The 24,132-nt window shown below is 41.8% G+C and overlaps 3 protein-coding genes across 6 annotated transcripts; all 3 read right to left on the reverse strand.

The window, feature by feature from the left end:
- Positions 1–4,971: 4,971 nt before the first annotated feature.
- Positions 4,972–8,717, reverse strand: LOC146650114 (cyclin-dependent kinase inhibitor 1B-like). Its single transcript, XM_085387548.1, has 3 exons — positions 7,003–8,717; positions 6,545–6,707; positions 4,972–6,371 (listed from the first exon to the last, which is right to left on the reverse strand). Exons 1-2 carry the CDS (start codon positions 7,403–7,405, stop codon positions 6,574–6,576), a joined length of 537 nt encoding a protein of 178 aa, XP_085243674.1. The 5' UTR covers positions 7,406–8,717; the 3' UTR covers positions 4,972–6,371; positions 6,545–6,573.
- A 143-nt stretch (positions 8,718–8,860) lies between these two features.
- cdpf1 (cysteine rich DPF motif domain containing 1) lies at positions 8,861–10,447 on the reverse strand. Its single transcript, XM_085387549.1, has 3 exons — positions 10,291–10,447; positions 9,911–10,022; positions 8,861–9,463 (listed from the first exon to the last, which is right to left on the reverse strand). Exons 1-3 carry the CDS (start codon positions 10,404–10,406, stop codon positions 9,335–9,337), a joined length of 357 nt encoding a protein of 118 aa, XP_085243675.1. The 5' UTR covers positions 10,407–10,447; the 3' UTR covers positions 8,861–9,334.
- A 1,953-nt stretch (positions 10,448–12,400) lies between these two features.
- Positions 12,401–22,700, reverse strand: pparaa (peroxisome proliferator-activated receptor alpha a). Of its 4 annotated transcripts, none has more exons than XM_085387547.1 (8): positions 22,529–22,700; positions 18,605–18,824; positions 18,075–18,229; positions 15,564–15,702; positions 14,526–14,725; positions 14,179–14,442; positions 13,847–14,090; positions 12,401–13,628 (listed from the first exon to the last, which is right to left on the reverse strand). In XM_085387547.1, exons 2-8 carry the CDS (start codon positions 18,786–18,788, stop codon positions 13,486–13,488), a joined length of 1,329 nt encoding a protein of 442 aa, XP_085243673.1. In that variant the 5' UTR covers positions 18,789–18,824; positions 22,529–22,700; the 3' UTR covers positions 12,401–13,485. The 4 variants fall into 4 exon arrangements, with proteins under 4 accessions (XP_085243673.1, XP_085243672.1, XP_085243670.1 ...); XM_085387546.1 differs by lacking the exon at positions 22,529–22,700 and adding an exon at positions 18,327–18,375 and having other exon boundaries at positions 12,401–13,743; positions 18,605–18,817; XM_085387544.1 differs by having other exon boundaries at positions 12,402–13,743; positions 22,529–22,679.
- Between the last annotated feature and the right edge of the window lie 1,432 nt (positions 22,701–24,132).

Raw genomic sequence — 24,132 nt, forward strand, 5'->3', positions numbered from 1 at the left:
AATTGACAAATGAATAATTTGAAACAGATGGGGGAAGTTGTATTTCTAGATTAAAACAAGACAAGACTGTTCAAAACACACACACCTCCATTCCCCAGTGGAGTTTGCCAAGCTATGAGCTCATACTTTTGTAGGGCCTCTGCTGAATATCTCCTAATAGCGTCAGCTCCAAAGATGTCAGACTTTTATGACCCATTTCTCCTCTCGTTATCTGCAGCAATAATAAGGGGCCTGCTAAAATTTAACATTGGGAGTATGGTAGTATTTTCCTGACTTAGAAGCAAATGCAGGACTGCTCACGGTGAACCCGATATGTACTGGGACTCATTAAACTCTTCATACATCTTGAAGGGTATAAGAGACTGTTAAAATTCAAGGCTTTAACTTTGTGTGCATGTGGGTATCTTTTTCACCACCCCGGCTGGAGTGTATTGATTATAAAAGGTCAGTGTGGGTTAACACAGAGACTCACAGACAAGCTTACCCTCCAGTGTGGTTTTGAGGTCATGCCGAGTACAGCTCTGTACAATGCTTCACAGTGGTTGATGTTTTATTTGTTAAACTGTGAGCTTGAAATTGAAACCCATGAAAAAATGCTTATTTACAAATCAGAGGGTTAAAGGAGGCTTACAGCGGGACTAACAGTGCTAAATAGAGCAGCATACTGCACTTTAAAGGCCTTGGAGCAATTGGTTACTGCCTGGCAACCACCGGGAAAGGTGAGGGGAAAAATGTGGATTTCCTGAATGTTTGCTAAGTATTTGCATGAGGTTGCTGTGAAATCGATTGCAGCAAGACTATTGACAGGGAATACAAAGAGAGAGCACATTTGTCCTGTACTGGCTTTTCTTCACTGGCTCTCTGTTAAAACTAGCTTTATATTGTAAGGTAAAAACCCTTCAAATATAAAGAAGCCTTTCTTCTGTGGAACCAGCTCTCAGGGTGGATTCGGGAGACTGACACTCTGTACTTTTAAGATTCGGCTTAAAACTCTTCATTTTGGCAAAGCATATAGTTAGGGCTGGATCAGGTGACCCTAAACCCTCGCTTAGTTATGCTCTAATAGGTCTAGGCTTCTGGGAGAGAGGAGTGTTTTCTTCTTCACTCACCTTTTTTCATCATTGTTTATGCGCCACCTTGCTTCTAATCATTTGTTGTTATTAATCTCTGGCTCTCTTCCACAGTGTATTTTTTTTGTCCTATCTCCCTGCACTCACCCCTAACTGGTTGCGGTAGATGGCTGCCCTTCCCTGAGCCTAGTCCTGCCAGAGGTTTCCTCCTGTTAAAAGGGAGTTTTTCCTTTCCCCTGTTGCCAAGTGCTTGCTAAGAGTGTTGTGTGATTGTTGGGGTTCTCTCTGTGTTGTTGTAGGGTCTTTATCTACCACGTCTTGAGGTGACTGTTGTTGTGATTTGGCACTATTTAAATAAAGTTGAACATTATTGAAGCCCCAGTCATGTAGGCCTAGACCATTGGAAACCACTAGGGAAATATATGCACTCCGTGACTGGCTGGCGACTAGTTGTGAATTTATTCTCCTGAGACCCAGCCTATTCAGAAAGTTAAACTGAAAGCTGAGCCTCACGGCTAACCCAGTTGTTTTCAATGCCTAAACCTAATAATGTATTTATAAAAGGTACAAATGATGGGTGAGCATGCAACTTGTTTGACTCAAACTTAGGTCTTTGGCATGAAAGGTACCACCATCACCCCTCTAAACGCACATTGTAGACGGATATAAATCACTACACGAGAAGGAGATCAAAAGTTGTGTTCAGGGACTTGGAAAAATGTTGGGAAATGTTGTGACTGGAAGCAAGAAAAGGAAACGAGCTCCTTTGTGTTTGGAAGAGCTTAAAAAAAGGAAACATGGTTTGTCTATCCATTCAGGGTTGATGCAAGTAAAGATGCAGATGGAAGATTTGATGTTAGATCCTACGCCTCTTAATCTTCCACTGCAACAAAAGTAATAGCCGAGTGAGGAACATCTAATTTTTAAGAGATCTAATCTTGCAAAAGTAAATTTTAGAGATAAAGTCATGTGAAAAACAAAGAGCATGTGGAAAAAGTAAGTCGATCCCCTGGCACCACAAGGTTTATTGAAATATTTCTTCTTGTGGATCCATATAGCAACTTGTGCTCTTAGGGTGATCATCCTGTTGAAAGATCCATTTCCATTTAATTGTTTGTTCTTCAGTCTTAACATCTTAATGTGACTTCCACGCTTCTGTCTTCAGTAACATCTACAGAGCTCTGACTCTGTTGATATGACTAAATGCTTGACATTTGCTGCCACTGCTGGCCAGGAAGTTGACAGCATGCAAATATAACATTAACCATTTATAGGTTCTGGTTCTCATTAGGGTTCAAACAGCCATATGTGAATCTGAGAAGCTGGTCTTTTATGGTCGCAATAGGTGCTGTGCTCTATTTAGAAATATCACTTACTGCAAACATATTATGTTTGTGATAATAACACCAATGAAGACACAGCAGAGGTCGTGATGTTACCCCTGGTAGCTAACTATAGTAGAGGTCACACTTAGCCTTTACTTGTCTTTGGTTTTTTTGAACCTCTGTCTCCTTCATTGGTCAGTGTCTCATTGAACAGAATTTAGCTTAGCTAGACTTAGCTGGATAAAAGAGGGTAATGATTTGTTCATTTGTGCACTCTGTATGTGATAATCTTTGTATAAATACTGACCGGAAAGGCTTTGGTTTTAGTCTTTGGTTTGCACGGTCTGCATGTTTCCACGAATGACGTTACAGTCATATGGGGAAAAAAAGTCTTATAGGAGTCTTTGCAGTCCTGTGAAAAATTAAGTACACCCTTAGTGCTTCCGTAGCGATTAAGAGGATAACTAGCAGCCATGAGCAGTCATTCAGTCAGACTTTGATTGATACTAATATATCATCAGCAAGTGTCACCACCTTTCTAAAAAGCAGAGGTTTTGGCTTTGTGGTGGTTTGGAGCATTCAGGTGTGTGTTAATACAATGCCACAGTCTTCCCAGCAAATACGCCCTTGGGTCAGACAATGCTCAGACAAATTCCTAAACAGCAAAGAGCGAGATCACAGACTCTGCACACATTAGTAAGCATGTTAAATGTTAAAGGTCATGACAGCACGATTAGGAAAAAAAGACTTCTCTCTAAAGACTTCTCTCTACTTCTCTCTTCTCTCTAAAAAGAACATGGCAGGTTTGCACAGTTGCATCTGAGTAAACCACAAGTGTTCTGGAACAATGTTCTTTAGACAGAAGAGACCAAAGTGGAGATGTTTGGCCATCATGCACAGCATCACTTTGTCAAAAACACAAACACAGCTTGTCAGCACAAACACTTCATACCAACTGTCAAGCATGGTGGGGATTTTGGCTTATTTTGCAGCCACAGGACATGATAACCTTGCAGTCACTGAACTGACCATGAACTCCACTGTATTACCAGTGTGAGTATTCTAGAGTCAAATGTGAGGCCATATGTCTAACAGCTAAAGCTTGGCTGAAACTGCATCATGCAACAGGACAATGATTCTAAGCACAGCAGGAATTCTACTACAGAATGGCTGAAAAAGAAAGAAAAATCAAGGTGTCTCAGTCAAAGCCAAGACCTCAAACCTGATTCAAATACTGTGGCAGGATCTTAAGAAAGATGTGCATAAACGAATACCCACAAACCTCAGTGAACTGAAGCAAAGCGGGACAGAAATCCTCCGCTGATAAAGACTGATAAAGTCGTGCAGAAAGCAATGACTTAAAGTTATTGTGGCTAAAGTTGATTCTACAAGCTGCTGAATCAGGGGGCTTATTTAATGTTTCACACAATCCTGTGAAAACTTCCCTTTTTTAACATGACTGTAGTTTGGGTTTAAACGGGTGAAAAATAAGTTCGTAAGCAGCACAAAACCTACTTTCAGGAACCGGAAAAGGCTGTTCTTTAAAGTGAGCGATTATGGCAGAAGTGTTAAGAGCTTATTAAACAGTTAATAGTTAATATACACATAAAGTACACCGAACCAGAGGAAAGACAATTGAAAACTTCCCCTGAGTGGATAAATGTCAGATTAATGCTGATGCAATTTATTATTGTAGTGCAAATTGACACTTATGGTTAAAAGCATGTGAATTTTTTTTTATAATTCTGTAAAAGTTAACAGAAGGGGCATGAGCTAGCTCAAAATGACTGCAGACACTCACAGCCAGTATATCATAGGGAAAGCTGTCTCGCTCACTCACTCTGTTTAACTCCTAGACACTGGTATCAACGGGAAAGAGTCAGCCAATGAAACTAATTGGGTGGTTTGTGTCTTATGAAAGGAATAGCCTGTTCTGTCCAAAGCTCCCTCCCACAGCTATCTGACTGGCTGGCTCCTAAGTGGTCTGCTTTTCTTCTCTCTGCTGTGATTGGAGACAGGGAAGGGCAATAACTAAAAAAAAAAAAAAAAGTTTTTTTCTCTCTCTCTCCCTCTCTTTTCCTCAGGACATACCCTTGTTGTTTTCAACTTTAGAGGCAGAGCTTAGCTGAAAAAGCTCGAGCACAGTCGCAGTCTGCACTCTGCTGCGGCATAAGGGATTTAGTCCTGCAGCATACAAGATATGTAAGATTACTGAGCAGTAGCTTCATAGGAAGCAGAGTTCATTTTGCACATTATTTAATAGTAAAGTGTCTTAAAAAAGTGTGACAAATACTTCTTCACTGAGTGATTTGACTGTTTCTTATTGTGTAGCTAGAGCTGCTTTGTCATTCCACATGCTGAAAGGAACAATTATTCTCCAATGTGGTAATACCCCAGGTCTTTGCCTAAGACTTGATAATTACTATGATCAGTCTTGTAGTTTACATGGGCGGATCACTAAACTTAGGGCATTTGTGAAGGGTGGAGCGGCTTTTGTTTCTAGTATACAAGCGATGCTCTTTTAATTAATCAAGCTGCATTTTAAAGAAAATAGGGGGGAAAAAAACACAAGCACAGGGTATAAAATCAATTATTAGGCTCAGTTTTGCTATTTTATTTATTTATCTTAAAAACAATAATGAAAATATATATTTACAAAAAATGCAAAAAATTATGCTTTGGGAAGCTATACATACATCCACGAAAAAAAAAAAAAGATAGAAAAAGAAAAAAAAAAAGCTCAACATAAATAAGTTAGTATAATTTTTCAGTGTTTTTCAAAAAAAAGAAAAAAAAAAAGAAAAGAAAGACAGAAAAAAAATGAGGCACACAGGTACACTTCAAAGTTTTACACCGAGTGAGGTGGTGTCACTTTGTTTTTCTGCCCTCACTTAAAATGAGAAATGAATAGTGCAATTGCATGTTCCACATGAATTCCACACCACAAAGACAAATCTTTGATTCACATATTTGCATAAAAGAAAAAGGCCCAGTGATTTTTTTTTTAAAACATAGTTTATCTATGTTGACCTGGACAACATGCATTACTTACTAAGGGGAAGGATATGTGGCCTAAAAGTAAATAGAATATGAACTTACCTAATTTCAAAATAAAAGCTAAATCTTAGGATTATTAGCAAATACTGTTAAAAAAATTTGGTTGGATATTGCTCAGCAGTTTAGCCATCCTCCCCTCCCACCCCTCACCCAGAGAATTTCTTTTTTTTAAAGGCACAAACTTTGGGCCTCCCCCATCCTTAAAAGAAATATTATAATAAAATAATGACATAAAACTGGGAAACAGGGAGACATGATCTGTGTGTAAACTTTATCTGTCATGGCTATTCCCAGTTAGATGGACCTTCAACTTACAGTGTGGCCATCTGGACCTTCAAAATAAAGATATTTAACACTGGGAGAATAAAGCCATAGAAAAAGTGAAGACATTTTGTTTCCACATAACCCTGACTTTTTTTTTTTTTTTATCTGCATTTATTTATTTTTCTTTTTTTTTTACTTATATCAATTACCTGAATAATGATTTTTTTTTTTAAATGACCACTATAACAAAAATAATATTTCTCTGTTGGAAATTGCACTGCAACTTCCCATGTCAAATTCACACACTTACACTTAAAACACAATTAACAAAAAAAGTATGAAAAGCATAATATGCTTTTTTATGTGCTACATCTGAAACATAGGTAGTAGATACAAAACAAATGAGCAAAAATCAATTTGCACAATGCTACATTGTCTGCTGCTTCTGAGGCAAATTAATTCATATGAGTGCCAAAACTTGATAGTGTACATGTTCAGTGCTTGTGCAGCCTCTCCCTCCTCTCTTCTGCAGGAAAAGGTTGCTTTAAAAAAATAAAATAAAAATAATAATAATTTAAAAAAAATCTCTCCCCTCTGTCAGATGATGAGAAAAAAGCTACAGTATTCCATCAGCAACAGGTCTCTCCTCTCTGCTCTGTGGGACATAAAGAGGAAACGAGGCTGTTGAATGGTACAATGGAAAAAGGCAGTTATTCACACACACACACACAATAAAGGGTTGACCAGTCATACTCAGAAACACTGTGTTTACATGACATGACGCATAAATAACATGCTGGGTTATTTGTGCAGACACTGACTCCTAACCTGGCGCTGTTTGCCCGCTGAAGCACCGCTCAGACCTCGAGTCTGCCGGGTCTCTCCTCCGCGGCTCTTATCGTCTGACTTCCTGCACCGTCCGACTTGTCATCGTCGTCGCCACCATCTCTACTACGCGACCTTTTAGTCAAACACTCGGTGGAGCAAGAGTCTGTAGTGAAGGGGCGGGGGGGGGGAGCACACGCAGAAAAAGTTATCAGGATGTTGTCGCGTGGAGTACATTTTTAAAAGCCACCAGACGCATTTGTGCGATCAGCTGCCCGAGGAGGAAACGGTGTGCATCAGTAATATGGCGTGTTTTTGGTTCTCAGAACTTCCCGCAAAGTTTCACCTTCAGTAACAACTCAAAATAAGACGGTGGTTGAACCACACACACACACACAACTGCTGCACCTCCGAGACGCCCAAATAAAACCAATCAAAACTAAAAAGATGACAGCTCTCACCTGCATCTTCTGCACTCCTTTTCTTCGAACCGTTTTTGCCTGGTTGGAGACCCGACGGCCTGTCACCGCCGTCGTTATCCAGCCGGTCGCTGTCTCCGGGAGAGCCTCTCGGTCTGCTGTGAGGCTGCCTGCTATAAAATTCCGGTGCGTCGTCGTCTTGCACCCAGTCGTAACTGCGCGGAGCGAGCGGCCTGCCTTCCACCAGATCGAAATCGTAAGTCTCCCTGAAACGCTGCACCTCCTCTCGCGCCGAATTCTCCGCATCCCTGCGGATCTCTTCTGGGTTCGGTCTACCGAAAAGATTTCTGCGAACCGAAGTTCTGACGTTGTCCTGCTGCCGAGCATCCACCCTCTCCACCGGGCTCGCGTTAGAAAGGCGAACATCTGACATTTTGTTGCACATACAACGACGAAAAACAACACACGCGTGCTTCAAATCGCTGCTTCCGAAATAGTATTCCTTTCAAACGGACAGTCACGGGAATGATGCATGCATGCTCCGCGCGTATCATCCAAAAAATAATAATTTCAGAGGTGGGGGAAAAAGCGTCTCCGAAGGCGCACGGGAGGCTGGCTGGGTGTGTGTGTGGAGGAAGAGGAGGGGGATTTAACACAGCCACTCCTGTCAACTCCGTAGTAAGGCAGATGAAAACACATCAAGTCATAAGAGCCAACATGGCGTTAGAGGCAGCTCCGAGTGTAGAAGAAAAGTTGACATCAAGGACTATTTAAACAGAGAAGGCGATTCATTGGTCTGAACTAAGAACCGCCCAGAAACTCTTACACAGAGCGGAGCTGGAATAACTGTGCACATGAATATGGCCTAATTACTGCGTTTCGTTACACACGGGAGTCAGGAGACAGGGAAGGAAGGGTGTAGTTACAAATTTAAGGTGTTGTTTTATCTCTCTCATTAGCACGATCGCTAAAAATAAAAGAGAGAGAGCGCGCAGCGGGGTGAAGATCAGACCTCACGTGTTAACACCTGACACCGGGATTACCGGGCAGAGAGAGCGCTCCGAGTACGGGACCGCGGCGGCAATCGGTCACCAAACGATTGTGCGAGTGCTGACAGATACTGCTGCATGATTTGATTTGGCGTCACGTAAGCAGATTGGACACGCTTAATGCGATCACTGTAGCTCTGTTCAGTTACAGCTCCAAGGTCACTGAAGGACACCTGGGGGCTCCAATGCGAGAAAAGTGCGAGAAAAAGGGGGGGGCGAAAAAAAGAAACGAGGCACCCACTCACCCTCCAGTGACATCAGCGAAGGGCTTCGTCATCGTTGGCTCGGTGCCTATCGCTGTCAGACTTCGCCACTGGTGCCACAGGGCTGGTTTGTGTGCTTCACTGGCTGTAATTGCTCGTGTGCGTGCTCAGAATTTAAACAGAAAATAGAAACCACTTAAAAAAAAATCACTTTCAGTTTCACACCAATTTCCCCCCTAAGAGTTCTCATTTTGTACTTGTTAAAAAAAAGGCATTATTTAACTAGTGATCATCAACTTTATTGGCATTCTGTGGGCTTTGTAGGAATCCTGTAATAATCAAAGGGAAACTTAAACTCAGTGTCATCTGCATTCCTCTGCAAGCATATGCCAGTAAAAAAACAAAAAAAAAACCCTCTGGGGCCTGCCTGCAAGACCATGCTGCTTCAATTAGCCCTCGAGAAGCCTCTGAACATGTAGGGATAAACACAGCGAGTGTGTGCGTTATATCGATGTTATCGCTGTTTAATCCATAATGTGTTTATGCTGCTGTAAACGGTGCGTGGTGCTGTAGGGAACAATCCTTGAAGTGAATGCTGGACTCAGGACAGGTAAACTGGAATAATAAGTGAAAAAGTCAGACAGCCGATGCAAAAGGCGATGTTTTTATTTTAATGGTGCTTCACAGACACTGCTCAAGTTTATGCAGATGGAAGCAGAGATGCGGATTCAATGCTGTGTATGCTTCAAGTAAAAAAAATAAAATAAAATGGGAGTAAATGCTTAACGCAACAGCTAAATGTAACTAATAGGGGATGATGCAACTGTGCCACATTCTGCCACTAAAACAGTTACATGGTAGCTATACTTGTTTGTGGAATCGCACAGTGCATATAGTTCACATTCTTTCCCAGAATAGTTGCCAAACTGGCCTCCACAAGCAACTGGCTGGGAAGGCCCATCAACCTAATAAGATGTCACCCTTATCGATCTCTTTTAAGATAAATAAATAACATCCAGCAGGAAAGTCGATCAGTCTGATTCACAGTGTAAACCACTGTTTTCCTGGTTGGTCCAGCGTGGTCATCTTTACACACACGTGTTGTGGACTCCTTTCCCGATCTCATGACACTGCAGCCTTTGCACTCTGCTTCTTCTTAGCCAGCTCGACCTGAATTTGATGGGGAAACTGGTCCAAGTGCTTGTTCACACATGGCACGCAGAACCTCTTGGTGTAGAAAAGGCTGCAGTCCTAACAAAGTGAGAAGGAAACAGAAATGACAAAAGTTCAGCATTTGGCTCTCCATGTTTGCATAAGTAAAGTCCAAAAGGTAGTGGGTGCCACTACTCTTTGGACTTGATTTATTTTCACCATCCACTTGTAAGACTGAATATTGATTGCAAGAGATTTAGAACCATGAAGCCCACTCAGCATTTCAGCCACATGATCGGAGAGTCATCTGAGCAAAATATCAAAACCACAGACATGCATCTGCAAGTGGAAAATTATGACAAAAGCACAGGGTTTAAAATCCAAAAAGGACGTTCGGCCCACAGCTGAGGACAGTCCTCCTGGTTGAGTTTGTTCAAGGTTCTTTATTTGTCACCTTGAACCCTGTCTGCAGCTTAGCAACACGGTTTAATATGGGTGAGATTAAATGATAGGAAAATATTCTGACCATATGATGAGACATCTTACCGATCCAACACAGACACAAGTGCCACAAAGGCTGCAAATGGACCCCAAAACTAGAAACTTCTCCCTGTCCGGACTGAAGGGGTCCTTGGTGATAAAACACTCCTCAAGCAGCCTGACGAACGACAGACAACAACACACATGCTTAACTCTGGCCCATCTTTAAGTCATGAAGGGCACATGTACATAGTTCAAGCCTTATTCTGCTGCAAGTGCAGTCTAGTCACCGCTGGGCACTTTATTTCTCTCCGTGTTCAACGCAGCATGCAGTTAGTTACATAGCGGCTAACAACATTAGCGTTAGCCTTGCTAACACCAGAGCTCTAAAAATGGTACGGGTTGTTTTTTTTTTTTTTTTTTTTTTTTGCTTCATTTTCACTTACACGATAGCTCTGGTGTTAGGCGGTTTCTGTCCGTAGTAAGTAAAGGGGCTAGTTAAACTGCACAACTGGCACGTAAATGTTTTTTGAGGGTTATCACTAGCAGCCTTTTCCTCCATCGCTCACAGCAGAAAGTCAGTTCCTGGTTTTCTCTTCCAGTCCGTCAGTGTTGTTTCGTGAAGCTTTACCGCCACCGACTGGACTGGAGCGGTAAGACAACCAAAAGTATTACAATATGATGGCGCTGTAAAGCGATAATAATGTGGTTACAACGATTATAACAGCGTCACTTGTATTTTAAAAATGACATAGAGAGAGCTGTAAAATATGTGACTTTAAATACTGTACTATGTTAAGCAGTTCAATTTAATAATATTTGAATGACTAATTGATAGCATGAATAGCAAAAAGTACTTTTCCTACAGTCAAAATGTAAGTCCAGTAGGTAAAAGTTTCTATTTTATTTATGTATTTCTTTTTTATTTTTATTTCTAGCCAATGAAATAATAATTTAATCATAATTTATTTCAGACAAACGAAATGTGAAAGCTTGTTTTCACCACTGAAAGGGGAAAAATGGCAGGAAGAGCTAAGTCAAAATATCAAGTTAATATCTCAGATTTTTGACTTGTTGACTTAAAATTCTGAGTAAGCACAGGGTGGGCCATTTATATGGATACACCGTAATAAAACGGGAATGGTTGGTGATATTAAAGTCCTGTTTGTGGCACATTAGTATATGTGAGGGGCAAACTCCTCAAGATGGGTGGTGACCATGGTGGCCATTTAGAAGTCGGCCATCTTGGATACAACTTTTGTTTTTTCAATAGGAAGAGGGTCATGTGACAGATCAAACATATTGGTAATGTCACAAGAAAAACAATGGTGTGCTTGGTTTCAACGTAACTTTATTCTTTCATGAGTTATTTACAAGTTTCTGACCACTTATAAAATGTGTTCAATGTGCTGCCCATTGTGTTGGATTGTCAATGCAACCCTCTTCTCCCACTCTTCACACACTGATAGCAACACCGCAAGAGAAATGCCAGCACAGGCATCCAGTATCCGTAGTTTCAGGTGCTGCACATCTCGTATCTTCACACCATAGACAATTACCTTCAGATGACCCCAAAGATAAAAGTCTAAGGGGGTCAGATCGGGAGACCTTGGGGGCCATTCAACTGGCCCACGACGACCAATCCACTTTCCAGGAAACTGTTCATCTAGGAATGCTCGGACCTGGCACCCATAATGTGGTGGTGCACCATCTTGCTGGAAAAACTCAGGGAACGTGCCAGCTTCAGTGCATAAAGAGGGAAACACATAATCATGTAGCAATTTCAAATATCCAGCAGCCTTGAGGTTTCCATTGATGAAGAATGGACCCACTATCGTTGTACCCCATATACCACACCAAACCATCACTTTTGTTGTTCCAACAGTCTTGGAGGGATCCATCCAATGTGGGTTAGTGTCAAACCAATAGCGGTGGTTTTGTTTGTTAACTTCACCATTCACATAAAAGTTTGCCTCATCACTGAACAAAATCTTCTGCGTGAACTGAGGGTCCTGTTCCAATTTTTGTTTTGCCCATTCTGCAAATTCTGTGCGCCGATCTGGAGTTTGTCCCCTCACATATACTAATGTGCCACAAACAGGACTTTAATATCACCAACCATTCCCGTTTTATTACGGTGTATCCATATAAATGGCCCACCCTGTGCTTACTCACTTTACTTTAAGCACGTCTTTTATCCTGTCTTCCTCTTCTCACCCTAACCGGGCCTGGCAGTTCTGGAGGTTTCTTCCTGTTAAAAGGGAGTTTTTCCTTCCCACTGTTGCCAAAGTACTTGTTCATATGATTGTTGGGTTTTTCTCTGTATGTATTATTGTAGGGTCTACCTTACAATATAAAGCACCTCGAGGCGACTGTTGTTGTGATTTGGCGCTGTATAAATAAAATTGAATTGAATTAAAAGTCAAAATTTATACATAATACCTCAGAATTTGATTTACCAACAATGAAGAAAAAATGAAATAAGTCACAGAAACAACCTTCCACCATAAAGAGTTTGGTGTATGTTCTGAAGTGCTCATGGCTTCATTTAGAAAGTGATGTTAAATAGATTAGTTTATTTCAGACTACAACACATTTAACATCAACAGCATGTTTACACATATATATTAAAGATAAAATGTTTCATTATGACCCACAGCAACTTCGCAATGCTACATCGCGGTTCAGAGTCCAAGTACAGAAAAATAAGGTGATCAGCTCCTCTTTTTGAGGCCTGCAAATACACACGTCCCTTACACCGAGGTTAAGGCAGTCTTGTTATATTTCCAAAACACAACACAAGCTAATTAACAGATTATTTTGTTTGTATTGGAAATATAAAGTACTGGCTGTTAGCACATTTTTCTCCTTGAGATTTAGTTTTACATAATGGCAGGATTTGTACATAAACATGTACTCTGTAACACTGAAAATCTGAATTAAAAGGAAAAAAAAGTGAGCTATCACGCTGTGTTGGCTTTTAACAGCAGGGCAGAGGATGAATAAAAAAATGACACATCAAATAACAGATTATTGCCTGCGGGAGAAGTAAGGCTAATTATCTGTTATGTGTTGGAGGCAGAAGCTGTGCCCAAAACAGGAGAAACCTGAACTCGTGCAGCAAGTAACGATGACACTTGATCAGTTCTCTGCGAGTTGTCAAGGTAGTCAAAGCAAACGTGCCACAAGTACGCAGTAACAGAACAAGAAAATGACATAAACCACATCCAGAGGGCCCTAATCTGTTATGTTCACAGGCATAGTTATCCTCAGTGCACACATGAGGTCAGCAGTCATACCCAGGTATATTTTTGATATGTGTACATAAATAATATGCACAGCCTGCTTCAGATTCACTTTTCTTCACATGTGTAAAAGCTGGCATCCAAGGCACTCAGCTCCAAGACATTCTGGTGCTGCTGGTCAACCAAATTAACCCTTTAATGATACCTCTGCACATCTATGGTTAAAAAAAAACGCTCCCTTTCCACTGTGCGACCTCTTAATGAAGTGGAAGCAGTCACTTTCCCAACAAAAGCTGCCTCCCCCCTCCTTAAAAAAAGATTTTTGTTTTGCTCCGGTTTGTGCAGCAGCCTCAGAAGCTGCATTGCTGTTCCTTCCTGTACATTCATATGCATTTCTCAGTTCATATACTCAGTACATGTCTCTGTATATTTCTTGCAGCAGCGGGTGCAGGGAAGTATCCTCTGTCGTCTTGATTTCTTGCACCAGCTGAGCATGCTCAGTGACCAGCTCCCGGAGGTCAGCCAACTTCTGCAGCAGCCTGGGGAAAAGGAAGGTGTCATCTGGGTGATTGGCCAGCAGGTGGAGCCGCAGCGCCTGAACAATGCTTTCCTGCAACTGCTCTACTACAGGTACGTCTACCAGGCCTGGACGATCTTTGGGAGCAGTGGGGGAGGACAAGATAATGAAGAAGGAAAATTCAAATATGTCTTTTTCTCTTTTAAATTATTATTCTACCACCTATTATCGGCCTTTTACCTCCACAGCAGATAATAGCAGCCACAAAAAGAGCTAGGTCGCTGTCGTCCAGCTCCAGAGAGTTGAAGCGTGTGGCAAACTGGAATTTGGGCTCCATCATGTCACTGAATGGTCGGCGGAGACTCTTGAGGAACTCACGGGTGATAAAGCCTCCACCACGGGCCACCAGGAGGCCGTCCTTGTTCATGCACGAGGCCAAGAGTGTGAAGAGGGCTTCGTAAACACCGTACTTCAAGAGAGTCACCTAAAAGGTAAATAGAAAAGCAATAGCATGTGAACACTCATCTGCTCTTCCTTCCACTTCTTACCATAGAAGGCAACCTGAAACCCACCTGATCATTCAAATCCAGACTCTGGAAACCCGGCATAGCCTTGGCAAATTCCGTTAGCTCTGTGACAGTCTCCACTGAGGTGCTCTGGCAGCAGTGGAAGAGCCTGGCTTCGGCCTCCCTCTGCCGAAGCTCCCCGCACGACACAGCCGGACTCACTTGTCCGAGGACGCTGTCAGACTCCGGATAGTTGCTGTTTGTCATATGGACCGCTAACGTTCTCTCCGCCAGCTGGAACGTCTCCATGTCGTGGATGATGAGAGGCTGCTGGGAAATACAGAATCTGTCGGTGAGGCAGAGGGCAGAGATATAGAGCAGAGAATATTCTCAAACTTTATTTTCCACTTTACCGGCTTGCTAGTTTTTCCAGTGAGTATGAGCCGTGCTTTTGCCTTGTTCATGTTGAAGTTCTTCATGTAGGCATCATGGATCTGCCTGACCAGAAACTTGTGGTCAGACATTAAGGGACTTTCCACATCTTTCTCAACCATCTTGCTTTCCTCCTTCAGCTTCAGTTTTTCTGCCTGGGGCATACGACCAAACCGGATGGCTGGTACATAAAACACTGGTCATTAGAAATTGCCACAGGACTTTCTTTTTTTTTCCCCCCCTCACATTGCACAATAAATTGACATATGGAGCCATAAGGCTTATGCTGCCTCAGCAAATATTCAAGGATTCAAGGATTCAAATATGCACTAGTACCCTAAAAAAGAAAGAAAGAAAGAAAGAAAGAAAGAAAGAAAGAAAGAAAGAAAGAAAGAAAATCACGTACAACAGATCTGGTACATCCTGTTCTATTTCTATTCTTCTGAGGCATGCCATGTTCCTCTCATGTTTCTGATGCTGCTAGTGGGAGGTCATCACAACAAACTCAGTGACCCTCCAGCATTCACTGCAGACGACGGGCCAGATGTCACAGCAAAAGCATTTTGACTGAAGTAGAGCTAAATTACCGAGGAACGACAACCTGCTGATGTTTTAAAGAGCACATGTTGAGACTGAGGATGTTTAGACTCTTATTGGCAGTTCACGGTGCATCGGGCTAATCACCCTCAAGTTCTTTCACTGCGATGTTTCAGCAGTGCTTTGATCAGAGTAATTTGTTACATACTTGCAACCTTAGTTCCACATATGGGGAAAAGATGTATGATACCAGTTTTTCCATATCAACAGATGTCGGAGAGGTAGAATCACAATTTTACCCTTTTGGTTAGCTTATAATAGCTAGCTTATGGTAGCTAATGCTCGCAAACTTAGCCTGACCTTTAAGTTTATCACTGGTTGCTTGAGCTTGTTCTCAGATTATATGTTTTACTGTTTACTCTAATCCTGTAACTGTGACTACACTGGCTGATATTTTGCAAACTTTCAACTTTTTCCATTACCGTTGTGGGACATGCCCACAGAGAGGCACTTGTGGAATCTGCAGTACTGGCACTTGTTTCGGTTCTTCTTTTGGATTTTGCAGTTCCGCTCACACTTATCATACTCCAGCTTCAGCCTGATGGTCCTCCTAAAGAAACCCTGATGTGACAGACAGAACAAAAAGACGTTATCACTTAGCTTTCTCAGTGGTCGTCGTTCAACCACACTGCATAAGCAAAAAATGCACAATATATCCATATTTTCTTACCAGATTTCATTTGTACTCTGCAAACACATTTTGCACCACCTTTGTACAAACTCTGTTTTTGTCTTATATACTCTATTTCCATGTATGCTTGCACACGTTTCATTATACTGCAGCAGTCTGTTTCCCACTTTACAAGAAAGATTTAAAGAAATATGGCTCAAGACTTGCATAGTATTGCATGTGCAAAGTACATTAATACGCACATATTAGTGAATGGGATCCAGTGCCTTTGCATTAGCACCCTGCTCAGAGTCATGAACAAAACAGTTAACAGTTTGCATATTTTATGCATTTTTGTATTAAATGTGCACCTTTTAAGCTCTGGCAAGATCAATGTTAATATCTTTGGATTGCATTTGAGGGAAATTACACCTGTTCTTAAAGGAAAGGATCTCTAAAGATGTGCAGTAGATTTGACCTTTTTTTTGAAGAACATCTCTTTTTGGAGGAGACGTTATAGCCCTCAGATAAGGCAAGGCGCGTGATATTCTAATGCATACTCCACTTACATCAGTAAAATTTCCAACAGGCCAAATGGTCATTAAAGACATCATCTTACACCTGGCTGAATTTATGCTGAATAGCAGCTATTTTATAATTTTATTAGTTTTATTATGCGTCATACGCCACTTTTGTGTCAATTTTAAGCAAAAGAATCTCTTTTGTGTGGGTGGAATCAGCCAATAGAAAGCACTGAAGGCCATATTACAGTCATCAGAAATGCATTACATAACATTACAGAGCTGCAGAAGGAGGAAAAACAGATGTGTGTGTTTATGCCATACATGTCCCTGCATGTTTGTGTTTGGAAAAACAGACACAACCAGAGGCCAGTACTGTGCTGCGATATCTTAGCCGGGAGGCGAGCAGCAAGGCTGACAACATAAACAAAGAGAACGATTGTGCAACGCTTAGGAGCAAAAGTCTCTCTCATTTTTTCAATTTTCTATCACTAAAGGCTTTTCCTGACTCTAATAATATCTCCTTTGCTCTAATGTTTCAGGCCCATTATCACCACAGACTTAAACCCTGGTAGGGCAACATCACAGCGCGTTCACAGTCCCACTGCTCGGTGCGCCTCTCTTTGAAGCGAGGTGCTGAAAATACTCCACAGAGCCCATCCAGCATGGTAACCGCGAACTGTGACTGTGACATATCAGAAGCAAGATTACTGCAGTCAGAGAGTTTAGAAGCAGTGCCGTCAGAGCACGCCCCGTCACATATGCAGTGTCCAACAGTTCAAGGTCATCAAGTCCCTGCTTCAGCAGCTGCTGTGTGACACGGTGATAGGTGTCATGCCAACGCTGGCAGCCGCTCTGACAGCAAGACTGTGGTGATGAATGAGACGTGTGTCGTAAAACAGAGCCCCCGTGGGCAGCTACAGAGTTAGACAGCAATAGATTATCCACCAGATGCACTTTTTTAGCATTAGAGCCAGCACAGTGATCAACCGTCATTGGTTTTTATCAGAAAACCCCCCCAACCTATGTGCAGATGCAGAAGTAGAGACATGTTTATCGCATTTCCAATCAGTGGCAATGTCGTGGAAAAGCGAAAGATCTTTATTAAAGAGAAGCAAAGCATGAGACGTCAACAGGGAGAAAGGGTCAGAGTTTAAAAACTCATGCAAAAGTAGCAAATAAATCTCAGATTAGCAGCAACAACCTGCGGCCAGCTGTGAGGGTGCAATGATCTCATGTGACTGCACAAACAACGCAGCGACCGTCCTCTATGGTTTTTAACACGTGCGCTGGTTACTGAGGCCAGCGGTCTCACTTACCCAATGTCCAAAAACATAGATAAAGGAAAAATGAAAGCAGCAAAAACTACATTTTACTAATCATCAAATCCCAAAAGGGAATATTTAGCAAAGTAGAGCAGTCCACTGTGTCAGTAGCTGCTCTGTGTGTTTATAAATGTGCGTGTGTGTATTAATGTCATTGACTTTGGCTCTGTGCCAACCAGGACAGAGGTGACAGGCTGTGTGTCTCAGAAAGTTTCCACTGGTCTCCAGGTCAGGCGCCTCTGCGCTGCCAGGCTTCTGTATGTGTTTTGGTGCTGCGTGCGTTCAGGCATGCACGTCATCTTTTTTTAAACTTTTAGCTGTGCCATTCAAAAGAACCGTGAGGTGAACTGTGTTTTCATTAAGTTAATATCTTTGCGCTCCTTTAATCGCCTTTCTCGCGCCAAAGTACGCCTGCATGATGCAGTCGATGTGCTCCAGCTGGCTACACGATCCCTGTTTAAGTCCCATGTTTCTTACCTTGCAGCCTTCGCATGCGTGCACCCCGTAGTGGAAGCCCGAAGCTTTGTCAGAGCACACCCGGCACTCGAGGTTGAGGGTGCTGCCGCTCTCATCTTGGCCAGCCGCTGCTCCGCACACTCCTGATGATGGACTCGAGGCTGGGGTCAAGGTCTCTACAGCAGAAAAGATAAAAAAGACAAGAGGTTACAAGTTTTAACATTTGGCATGATTAAGGATCCTGCCCCTGATTCTTTCCACCAAGTTTCTTACCTGTCTCTCTGTACACCAGTGGCACCGATGGGTTGAAGTTGGGGTAGCACTTATGTGAGTAAATATATGTTTTTAAAATTGGGGTCTTTGGGTCAAGCCAGATCTAATAATGAGCTTCTAATATTGTCATTTAAAGCCATATTAGGCTCCAAATCTTGACCAAAACAGCAAGGTAGACCAGAGCCCTACAGAAGGTGTTAGATAGCTTTTTAATTCTCTGAGGCATATGTTCTTGGAAACCAATCTCAACTGGTGATGAAGCTACCCCTCATACTCACCCAGTGCGACAGAGCTGTTGGACCCCGAACCAGTGCTCTGGTACTCTGGAAAATCAAACCCCAGAGCATCATCTCCTATAGACTGGGAGATATCACGAAGATCCTCCATCAGGTCTCCACATAGTGGACTTCCCAGGAGGGAATCCCCCAGTGGGGATGGGGGGCTGTAGTGATCCCCTGCCATGGTAGAGACCAGGGATTCAAACCCTCACTCACCAGACTGTAAAAAAAAAAAAAAAGAGAGAGAGATTTTGGATGAGGAAAATGAAGTCTGTGAGTGTGAAAGCACACCTCTGCTAATGTTTGGACAAACTCCTTTTAAACATCAAACTGATCGTATTGACCATCTCCATCATGTTTATTTTGAAACTTGATGTGATGAGCAAAGGTTGGATGGAACTAGGAAATTAAGAGCCACTGCACATTTATAAGGTATAAGCTATATGATAAAGTTTAGCGTACTTTGCAAGAGTCTATCAGGACTATAATGTACAAAATTAATATCATATTGTATTAAATAAGACATGCAACTAGTGACTGAGAACATTAGCAGATCAGGAAAGTGTTTATTAAGGTCACAGAACAAGTGAGCAGTATGGTAGTTTTCTCATTAACTTCTATGCAACTTGACATCTTTGTGCAGCTAGAAGTCCCCATCCCCTTTCTGGCCATCAGATTTTATGCATTGGCTTAACTTTTCATACAGTTATGCAATTTGCTAGATAAGCGATGGATGACTGGTTGGTTGATGGACAGATGGACAAGTTCAGGCAGTGTGTTTTCACATGAAGACTACTAAAGCGCTGATATATGAAGCATTTCTCATCTCATCTTACAATACACAAACAGCGGTGAGTGCATCCCGAGGTTTATCCACTGGACACCCTCTCAGGGACTCAACAGTGGGTCACAAATGAAACATTTACCACATTCTTACAAAACATCATAATATGACTCCACAGGAGGCACCAAGCAAGCAGCAAATATTAAAACAGAAAATGAAATGCATGTTTATTGTCAAACATGTGAGACGACCGTCTGAAAAATGCAAATGAAGCACTGTCTTTCACTCCACCGGGGTCCTAATGCCATAAGAAAAATTCTATTAAGTTAGTATTGTGAGGACTATGTTCGTAAGTGAACCGTGCCTTGTGAATCAACAGCAGCACATTATCCTAAATGACTTATTTTCACACGTTTAATCCCGATCTGTTCAGCCAAAGTATTCACACATACAGCTAAATTCAAAGCCTTTCACTCTGATATATGAACCTGCACGGAGCATATAGTGTCTATTATATACACTGTTTACACTATGTGAATAGCTTTTAGGTCTACGGCACACAATTTAAAGTCACTTTTGTCTCTTGAGAATTAAAATCAAGACAGAAGTAAACAGTCGACCTGTCTCTTCTTCTGCACGTCTGCTTTCAAGAGTGGATCTCGCTGCGTGTTGTGTGGGTGGGTGTTTGCTGGAGCTCCCAGCTGCTCACAGCGGGGTAAAGGACATCTGTTTGAACCATCACGCAACACAACAGCACCACGGCCAATGTTCGTGTTCTGTAAGGTGCTCTCTCCAACCTCCAGTAATTTATAACAGCAGATGTTACTGCAGACTTTCTTGATAAGCAGATTAGAACCATCCAAAGCATTTTTTGGATGCGAAACCTAATAAGGAGGTGACCACAGACGCACAGTTTGTAGGATAAAGGCAGAAAAACAAGTCTTCCCTGCAGACAGGCGTTTCAGATTGATGGTCTGCTTTCCTAACCCTCTTAAAATGCAACTCATTCATTTTTTACAGTATTGCGTTACCATTTTACCTGTGTTTTAATTACATTAAATCTGCCGAAATTGCGATGCACAATCTCAGCTTGCACAGTTGCACACATCTGTAAAACACGCATGAAAAAAACCCAAGTGTGACTGTACAACTTTCGCTGTCTAAGCTACTTTAAACTTAAAGCATGCACTATGACAAAAAAGGGGTTGAAAAAAGTTGATAAAATCCTGTCTGTGTTAGGAAACATGCCCTCTGTGAACTCCTGAGCACCATCAGCAAGGATTATATTGATCCGAGCATGCGTCTGTATGTTTATCTAGTCTTTGTGTTTCAGCATTTAGGGGACAGGTCGTGACAGGACTCTGACACCATGCAGGTAAATAAGTACGAGTGTGCAAACAGATGTGTGCCGGCACCTGCAGCACGCCATCAACTGCACCATACAGAGTGTATTATACCTGTGTCTAAAGACTTTTTTAACAAAACACAGCAAACTTTTTGGGCAGTCATTGACAAACTTGCTGACCAACTGGTTTGTTAAACTGCTTTGATGCAGAGCGTGTGCCCGCTGATAAATTTGTTGCCCCTGGGTGCTCAAAGAGATTTCTTCATCAAAGGGTCGATTGAGCAACTCCTGTACATTCTGCAACAATACACAGCAGATAAACCACAGATCAACGAGTTAAAGTCCAGCCATGATACTCATTTCCACATATTGTTATTTTTCTTGGAGTCTAGAGTCCAACACACACACACACACACACACACACACACACACACACACACACACACACACACACACACACACACACACACGTATAAAATTCACAGTTTGAAATAGTAGTTAATAATATTACACTAGGTGTTCATGCAAGCCCTCAGTTCACCCAGTGATTGGTTTTGCTCCTCTCCTTTTCTAATCACCCCCACGCTTTTTTTGATTGGCTGCCCCTCACAAACAGGAGGTTATGTGCTAACACTGACATCAGACTGAATTTAAAAAAAAAATGAAGCTACCCTTCCATGCCACCTCCATATCCACCACTGTAACAGTGGATAAGAGATAAATTAAAAAGGCATACTACACGCTGCTTAATGAATTGTTAAATCGAAGGGATGTTGCAGAGGGTATGGCGATTTGTTGGTGAAGTCTTGGAATTTGGAGAAAGGTGAAACTTTAAGGCTGTAGTTTCTAAAATGTGAGAGCTTAAATACAGCTTATTAAAAAATTTTGAACTTTATTATCATTTGTTATGGATTAGTTGGATGTCACAGTATTTTGATGGTTTCATCATGCCTGTAACTCTGGCCTGTCTCATTCATGTATTAAAGCCAGTACAAGGTGACAGCAAAGTTAATTGACTATATTTCCGTTTGAGTCCAGCCCATGCTTCCCCTCTACCTCAGAGGACATTGTGTTTTAACTCCCAGAGGAACTTTGATCCCAGACCTTAGGGCTCTATCTTTAGGTTAAAGGAGAAGAGGAAACAGGAGCTGCAGCCAGAGACGTCGGCTGGACTCAGGAGAGAGCACGTCAGACGATACAAAGGAGCCAAAATCAAAACACAAGGCATCATATTTCTAGTCACCTGGAAAGTTGCACATCCTTTCTTAGCCTTTGTTAATTAAAAAAAAAAAAAAAGCAACAGCTCACATTTGTCAGTGCTGAATCTGGATCGGCTGTTTGGACTTTTCGAAAACAAGGTCATCCACTGGCCACAGATTGAAAAAATAAATTTAAAAATCAGGCACAGAGTAAACGTAAAAGCCACATCAGTCTTGCATCATCAAAGTATCTCTTTGCATTGCTGCACAGAGTGTGACATAGAAGCATATCTGGGGCTGCAGGGGGAAGCGTGCCTTCCAGTGTGCGTCTGCGGTTTAGTCACAACAGATGAAGACATGACTTAAAGGAAGTTTATCTAGAGCTCACTCGCAATACAGCTCACTAAAGACAAGTGTGTGTTTGTGTGTCTGTGTGTGTGCTTTAAGAGAAAAGAGATACAAAGTTAGCCACAGTGTCCACTTCACTTATACTTTCTGCGCGATTGAATAACAAAGTTTGTTGAATCAACAGGCAACTGCACAGAGAGCTTCTTACACAGTTACATAACATTATAGAAATAAATGTTGGTAAATACCTCAGCTCGGAGTCTGCTATCCGGAGCATTTCAAGCAGAGAGCTGCTTCGGGCCTGGGACGCTCACGGATGCGCCTGCTGATCGGCTCTGCTGCCTCCCTCCCTGCCGTCAAAAACGTCATCCTCAGCAGGAAATAACGTAGAGAGGGACCGCAACATGGCGCACACACCTCCTGACACACCTATGGTTTCAACCAATCGGAACACGAGAATTGTGTGCGGGAGGGGGGGGGGGGGGTTGTTCGGTAAGACACAATCCCTTCTTGGTGGCTCGGTGCAGGATGAACCGGTGTGGAGGCGCATTATCTCCTTTATCTGTACCCGGTGAAGGGCGACTGGATCTCTCTGCCTGGGCCTGTAAGATTAATGCCATCCGATCGCCTCCAAAACCACTTCCTGTAATTAAAACGTCAGCAGCGTCATACTATCGAGTAATAATTACGTGAATGCTCAATAAAACGACAGCTTTTCCAGTGACCTGCCCGCTGGCAGGCAGTCTGGTGATAATCTCGCTGTAAGCAGTGTGTGCTTTTCAAATATCCTGCAAGTATCAAATGGATATTTTTGTGACACTATTATGACGTATTGTACTGCAGTTAACAGTGGTCACTTTTCATCTTTAAGGACCTTACAAAATACTCAAGATGGTTGTAATTTAGTTAGTAAATATTTATATTTGCAGGCTAATTACTGTATCAGTGAGTGTGTCAAACATGAGGTTCAGGGGCCAAACTCGGCCCGCCAAAAACTCCAACCTGGCCCACTGGACAGCAGTGAAAAATGTGAAGGGACTTCTAACAGTATTTTTCTGTTTTTTCTATGTTTTCTATTTTTAATGAACAAATATCAGAATGAATTAAATGACAGAAACGTTCCTGTTTTGTTTATTATCCATAATAGGAAGATTTTTTTTTATAGTGGATCCACTGCATATATATATTTTTGAAGTATTATTACTATAGTACAGTGTGTGCAACGAGCCATTTTCAACTGTAATTTTACCAGTCTGTTACTGACAGAGTCGTGCTGACAGATTTCTTCCATTTTCAGCAGCATTTCTTTATTGTGTAGAAAAACTGAGACGTACTGTTGAAATCTGTGGCATTTAGTTCATGGTTTAACTTCTTTACACTGGCATGGAGTTCCACTGGTCTGACCCACTTACCCTCTAAAGTGGGATATATGTGGCCTACAGTGTAAAATGATTTTTGACACCCATGACTTAACCTTACAAACCCTTTAAGGCCAAGTATATAATATTTGATACATGACATGCTCGATGTAGCAAAACACATATATACCATACCATACCATACCAACTTTATTTCTAAAGCACTTTAACATAAAACCAGAGTTTCACAAAGTGCTGTACATGTTAATAGCATACGTAAAGAAAATTAAAATGAGATACGATAAAATAAATAGATACAATAAATATATGCAAATTGATGACTCATTGCTTTTTTTGGTAATTTGTCTAAAGGTTCACCCCACCCACCACCAATTTAAAACAATCAAACTAGCTGAATGAACTTTTGCTTCTAATTCCAAACCTTCTCTTTCACAGCTTTTTGTTCATTAGTGTAAAACTTGCTCTATTGTAGC

This window comes from Rhamphochromis longiceps, linkage group LG17, assembly GCF_057381845.1.
Source record: "Rhamphochromis longiceps isolate RC_006_pf linkage group LG17, R_longiceps_female_GT1.1, whole genome shotgun sequence".
Lineage (NCBI taxonomy): Eukaryota > Metazoa > Chordata > Actinopteri > Cichliformes > Cichlidae > Rhamphochromis > Rhamphochromis longiceps.

What these genes read in the sequence shown, in the direction of transcription:
- cdpf1 (XM_085387549.1), bottom strand. Translation starts at nt 10,406, where the DNA reads ATGGAGGAAAAGGCTGCTAGTGATAACCCTCAAAAAACATTTACGTGC. An exon ending in CCTAACACCAGAGCTATCGT is followed by an intron (nt 10,023 to 10,290) that starts GTAAGTGAAAAT and finishes GTCGTTCGTCAG; the next exon opens with GCTGCTTGAGGAGTGTTTTA. An exon ending in CTTGTGTCTGTGTTGGATCG is followed by an intron (nt 9,464 to 9,910) that starts GTAAGATGTCTC and finishes TCACTTTGTTAG; the next exon opens with GACTGCAGCCTTTTCTACAC.
- LOC146650114 (XM_085387548.1), bottom strand. Translation starts at nt 7,405, where the DNA reads ATGTGCAACAAAATGTCAGATGTTCGCCTTTCTAACGCGAGCCCGGTG. An exon ending in AAGGAGTGCAGAAGATGCAG is followed by an intron (nt 6,708 to 7,002) that starts GTGAGAGCTGTC and finishes CCTTCACTACAG; the next exon opens with ACTCTTGCTCCACCGAGTGT.
- pparaa (XM_085387544.1), bottom strand. Translation starts at nt 18,788, where the DNA reads ATGGCAGGGGATCACTACAGCCCCCCATCCCCACTGGGGGATTCCCTC. An exon ending in CAACAGCTCTGTCGCACTGG is followed by an intron (nt 18,230 to 18,604) that starts GTGAGTATGAGG and finishes TTTCTGCTGTAG; the next exon opens with AGACCTTGACCCCAGCCTCG. An exon ending in CTGGAAAAACTAGCAAGCCG is followed by an intron (nt 14,443 to 14,525) that starts GTAAAGTGGAAA and finishes TGTATTTCCCAG; the next exon opens with CAGCCTCTCATCATCCACGA.